The 5,179-nt window shown below is 46.9% G+C and overlaps 1 protein-coding gene across 1 annotated transcript in view; it reads right to left on the minus strand.

Annotated features, from left to right (window-relative positions):
• The window catches only part of LOC114050310 (cell division control protein 42 homolog), a 44,347-nt gene extending 41,768 nt beyond the window's left edge, over positions 1-2,579 (minus strand). The window contains exon 1 of the mRNA XM_027871927.1: positions 2,509-2,579. Within this exon, the coding sequence (XP_027727728.1) occupies positions 2,509-2,579 (71 nt within the window). The remainder of the gene's footprint in view (positions 1-2,508) is intronic.
• Positions 2,580-5,179: the final 2,600 nt, after the last annotated feature.

Genomic DNA, 5,179 nt, shown 5'->3' on the forward strand with positions numbered 1-5,179 from the left:
AGGAAGGAAGGAAGGAAGGAAGGAAGGAAGGAAGGAAGGAAGGAAGGAAGGAATAAAGGAAGGAAGTGAGGGAGAGAGGAAGATGTAATAGAATAATTAGTGAAGCAGTGTGAAACCTCTTGCCCATTAAGAATATTAAGGTGACAGTGGCTTGTGGGATTTAATCAGAAGGGAAAGAGGTCAGTGTCTGGGAGACCCTATAAAGGAGCTGCTCCTGCCAGGGTCCCCAGACAATGTTTGCCCAGATTCCAGAACAGAAAATCACTCTACATTCATCTTGGGGTTGGGTCTATGTAGATGAGTGTGGGTATGGGTAAGGGCACAAATCTGTACTGTACTGAACTGAATAGGAAGCTGCTTCTGAATTTCCCTAACACTTAATAATCTCATTTTCATAGTGGTATTGATAAGAGCCAGCTCAAAAACCTGAGATAAATTGCCCTGGGCATGGCAGGCTCCCAGACAAGCTGGGACATAACGCTTGATACACCAGGCTTTGCAGGACATCATTGACCCTCACTCAGTGGGGCTGGGTGAAAATTATGTTGTTGCCCCACACACATAAGAAAAGAAATTATCTGTTTACCTCTGCAGTTCCCGTGCCCCGTAGTTTAAACAGGGATGCTTCCTAGCTGTTTGCCATTGAGGCAGAAAGAGAGCCGACCAGGGCCTGGGGAAGGGGGAAGATGGAATCAGAATTCACAGTTCTCTGCACAGTGAAGTGACCACATAACTTATCCTGGGACTCCGTGAACAGGACACAGATCAGGAGATTAATCCATTCTAAGGTCAGCTGGAAGATTAACCTCAAAACAGAAGGAAGCGCTTTAGGAGAAGCTCCATATTTTAACAGAGTTTCACCAGGAGCATGGAGATGTCTCTGGAGAGGTTTCTGTTCACTCAGTGGGATGTTCAGACTAAGAATGAAAGCAAGAATGTGCTAATGTAGAATTCGCTCACTTACTGTCCACCTGGATCTTTTTAAGGTCAGTGATATTTTACTCAGATTTCCTGGCTACTTATTAAAGCTGAGTAGGAATTAACCATTCATTCTAGGTTGATAATGCACAAGGTGCGGGATAAAGTCTGTTCTGTTTGTAGGGAGAGAACAAAGGGAGGTATTTGGGGGGAAATAGTGTTTTTCCCATGCGGCTACACATTCTTATTTTTCTGGCAGCCACAGCATACCAAATGCCCACTGAAAGTACAATGGAGATACAAAAAACTTCCCAGGAAAGGGAGGACGCAGCCCCTGCCCTCAGGAACAGAAGAGCGTGCCCGAGCAGTGGCGCATCTAAAACGTGTGTCACACATATAAAAACGTGGCACAAAGAAAGAGCAGAAGGAATCTGGCTGAGGCTAATGATCAGCCATGAAGGATTCCACTTGGTATGGGTTTCTTTGCATTTCTTGACTCCCATGTTTGTCTGGATAAACTTAATTTTTGTCTTGACACAACTAGACGGCTTGTTAGTGCATGATAATTCCTTTGAATCTGGGGGTTTTTGTAGCAAGGATGAAGCATGGGCCAGTATTTTCACAGACTGCTACAAAACTCTGAATCTTGGTGCTTTGCCTTCAAGACTCCCCCGATTAAGCCTGAATGCGTCGTGTTTGATCCTAGTTGTTTATATGCTCTCTCCTCTGGTTTACTTTGAGTTCCTGGAGAGCTGTTTTTTGAGGGGGATCGGGGGGCTTGCCTTTTTTTGTGCCCCCTTCCTTAGCACAGTACATGGAGAAGTCTACAATGGCGTCATGCATACCTTTGGCTCCATCCTGTTAGAAAACTGGGAACTTTGAAGTGAATCCCTGCCAGGGATTCAGTTATTCACCATGCTAATAGACCTGGCCAAGGAACAGCATTGAAATAGTGAAACAATTAATTGGTACAAAAAGGTATAATTTTATCACCCTTTCTCCTGGAGTAGTTTGAGAAATTAACTTCTCCAAGATTCATGACATTGAGAAAGAAGTGGGCAAGGACTCTGTGAAAATAGAATTTGGCTTTTATAGCACAGGTATCCTGGGAAATCTGGGGCCTGCGGGTGGCTCAGTGAATACAGCACCAGGCCTGGAGTCAGAAAGACATGAGTTCAAATCCGGCCTCAGATACTCACTAGCTGTGTGACCCTGGGCAAGTCACTTAAGCTCTATTTGCCTTGATCTACTGGAAAAGGAAATGGCAAACCACTCCAGTATCTTTGCCAAGAAAACCTCATGTTCAGCCTTGGCATGCTATGGTCCATGGGGTCACAAAAAGTCAGACACGACTGAACAACAACAATCCTAAGAAATGTAGTCCTTTCCCTGCCTCGGCTGTGACTGCGGCGTCAGATAATAAATGGCGGTCCTTTATCATAAGACTATGAACAGGCTCTCTACTTTGTAAACTTGCCAGTGGTTCTCTGTGAGAAATGCCAATGCGTCAGCTTTCCCTTAGCCAGGGCCAGCTCTCAGCTCTTGGCCTTGGCTGATGACCCACATGCTCCTTCGCTAATTGCCTCCCACCCCAACGCAGAAGTGTGAATGATGGCGCTGCTGGCGCAGCCGTGCCAACGTGGGCTCAGGCGCTCCACCATGCTTCCATAAAGAAGGAGTAGCCACACTCCAAACAGAACTAGGGTTCTAGCTCCCTCTTCCTCCCTAGCAGAATCCTTATCCTTCCCACTCTTTGCAACAGTGCAGAAGGTTCTAAAATCCCCAGCAGTTTCCTCAGGCAGAAGAGAGAGACTAAGCGAGATGTCTTAGACAAAGAGAATGTGAGATGTCAGGCAGCGGCAGACTGGGGGTGGTGAGTGGGGGGCAGCCCTCTGCCATTTTGGCTAACGCATTTCCTCCTTTGGTTGAGATGCTAATCAGTTGGCTTAATGGTGGCATCTAGATAACTATTGTGGCCAAATATGATATATACATAAAATGTCCAAACACATCCAAAATGGAACACTCTTTCCCCCTACCCCTTACCCCATTCCTACCTTCCCTCTTACTATAGAGGGCACCCCCATCCTCCCAGTCCCTTGAGCTCCCAACCTATGAGTCATCCTGGACTCCTCCGTCTCTCTCACCCCCCATGTCCAACTTGGTGCCAAGGCCTATTCATTTGATCTTTTCACCATCTCTCCTATAAGCCCCTTTCTCTCCTCTGATCCTGCCCCCACCATGATGCAGACCCTTATCACCTCACATCTGGCCTCCTGCAGTAGCTGCTGTGGGGCCTGCCTGCCTTAAGTCTCTCCCCACTCCAGTCCATCCTCCATTCAGCCACTAAAGTGATTCTCCTAAAGCACAGGTCTGACCACATCAACCTTTCTACTCAATAAACTAGTGGCTGGCTGTGGCCTCCAGGAGCAAACAGAAGATGCTCTATTTGGCCTTCAAAGGCCTTCACAACCTGACCCCTCTACCTTCCCAGTCTTCTTGCACCTCATTGCCCTCCACACACTCTGATCCAGTGATCCTGGCCTCCTGGCTCCTCCTAGAACAAGACCTTCTATCTCTTGACTCCAGCACTCTGGTTGTCCCCCATCCCTGGAATGCCCTCCCTCCTCATCTCCTGGCTTCCCTGCCTTCCTTTTAGACCTTCCTGAGATCCCATCAGGAAGCCTTCCCAACCCCTCTTAATCCCAGCACCTGCCTTCTTTAATCATTTCCTCTTTATCCTGTAGAGAGCTTGCTTGCCATATATTTGTTTGCATTCATTCTCCTCCATTAGATCATAAGCTCTTTGAGGTCAGGCACTGTCTTTTATCTCTTTTCATATCCCCAGCACTTAACCCAGTGCCTGGCATATAGTAGGTGCTTAATAAATGTTTAGCGAATGATTAATAAGAGTGAAGTAACTCGAGGGAACAGGAAGAGGCCAGAGTGAGCGACATCAGTTTGCAAAGCTTCCTTAAAGAATTTTCTTCCAGAAAATTTTAAAGAAAAGGAGAGGAAAGGCATGAAAAGCCAGGAAGAAGGCAATTGATGTGAGGGGCTGGCCACTCATACATGTTAGATTTATAGCCTTTGGAGAAGCAGGAGAGAAGTCTTTGCAGAAGACAGCTTTCTTGGGGCAGCTAGGTGGCACAGTGGATAGATACCTGGAATCAAGAGGACCTGAATTCAAATCCAGCCTCAGACACATAACACTAGCTGTGTGACCCTGGGTAAGTCACTTAACCCCATTGCCTAGCCAAAAAAAAAAAAAAAAGAAAAGAAGAAGAAGAAGAAGAAGAAGAAGAAGAAGAAGAAGAAGAAGAAGAAGAAGAAGAAGAAGAAGAAGAAGAAAGAAGAACAAGAAGAAGAAGAAGAAGAAGAAGAAGAAGAAGACAGCTTTCTTGTTCAGGGCTGGTAGTGGCAGATGGGACCAGCCATGTGGGGGTGATTCAAGGGGTACGGGGAGCCCCTCATGTGGGAATCACCTCCATCCATGCAATTGGCGGCTCAAGTGGCAGCTTCTGCTGGGCGATTCAGAGGCTATGTGACCTGCCCTGTTCCTCTCAGAGGCAGAAGCTGAGCCAGCCTTCCCGACTCCAGCACCAACCCTCCATCTGACCTGCCCTGCTGTCCATGACCAACACCACAGACTCCATTTGCCATGAATAGGATCATATGAGGGACTTTTATTTTCCATGAAGGACATCTGTTGGAAACCAAGAGCTTTCCATGAGACCACCCTGATGGTGAGAGCCGAGTTCTAAACTGTCTCCTTACAGAGCCACAGCTAAGAACAGAACACACTTGATGCCTCATTTGAGAAAGCTGGTGTGAGGCATTTTTTCACATCCGTGTTTTCCTAGTCAATGAAACAATGATTTGTTTTTTTTTCTTTTTTAAGCTTTTGAACCATGACAGTATGAGTCATTCTTTGGCTCTCTAGCCTAATCAGAAACAAGCAGCCTGGAGGACGCAGGGACAACAAAGGGACTCCATCCCTTGGTCAGAGGTTGGCGGACCCTGCAGTTCAAATGCCAGACTCCACTTCCTTTCCCAGCAGAAAGCCCCACTATAGTCCTGACTTCTCCGTGCTCACCCCCCTCACCTCCTGTCTAAACTAGCCTCCCCGGGATGTGTGTGTAACTGAGAGGTCAATTGTGAGGTGCTCCAAAGACTCCACCAAATTCTCCAGGCAGCAAAGCCCTCCCGTCCATGACCTTTGGATCAAAAGGTGCTTTGTAGACATCTTCTGATTTATTAA

This window comes from Vombatus ursinus, unplaced genomic scaffold (assembly GCF_900497805.2).
Source record: "Vombatus ursinus unplaced genomic scaffold, bare-nosed wombat genome assembly UNPS02014799.1, whole genome shotgun sequence".
Taxonomy (NCBI): domain Eukaryota; kingdom Metazoa; phylum Chordata; class Mammalia; order Diprotodontia; family Vombatidae; genus Vombatus; species Vombatus ursinus.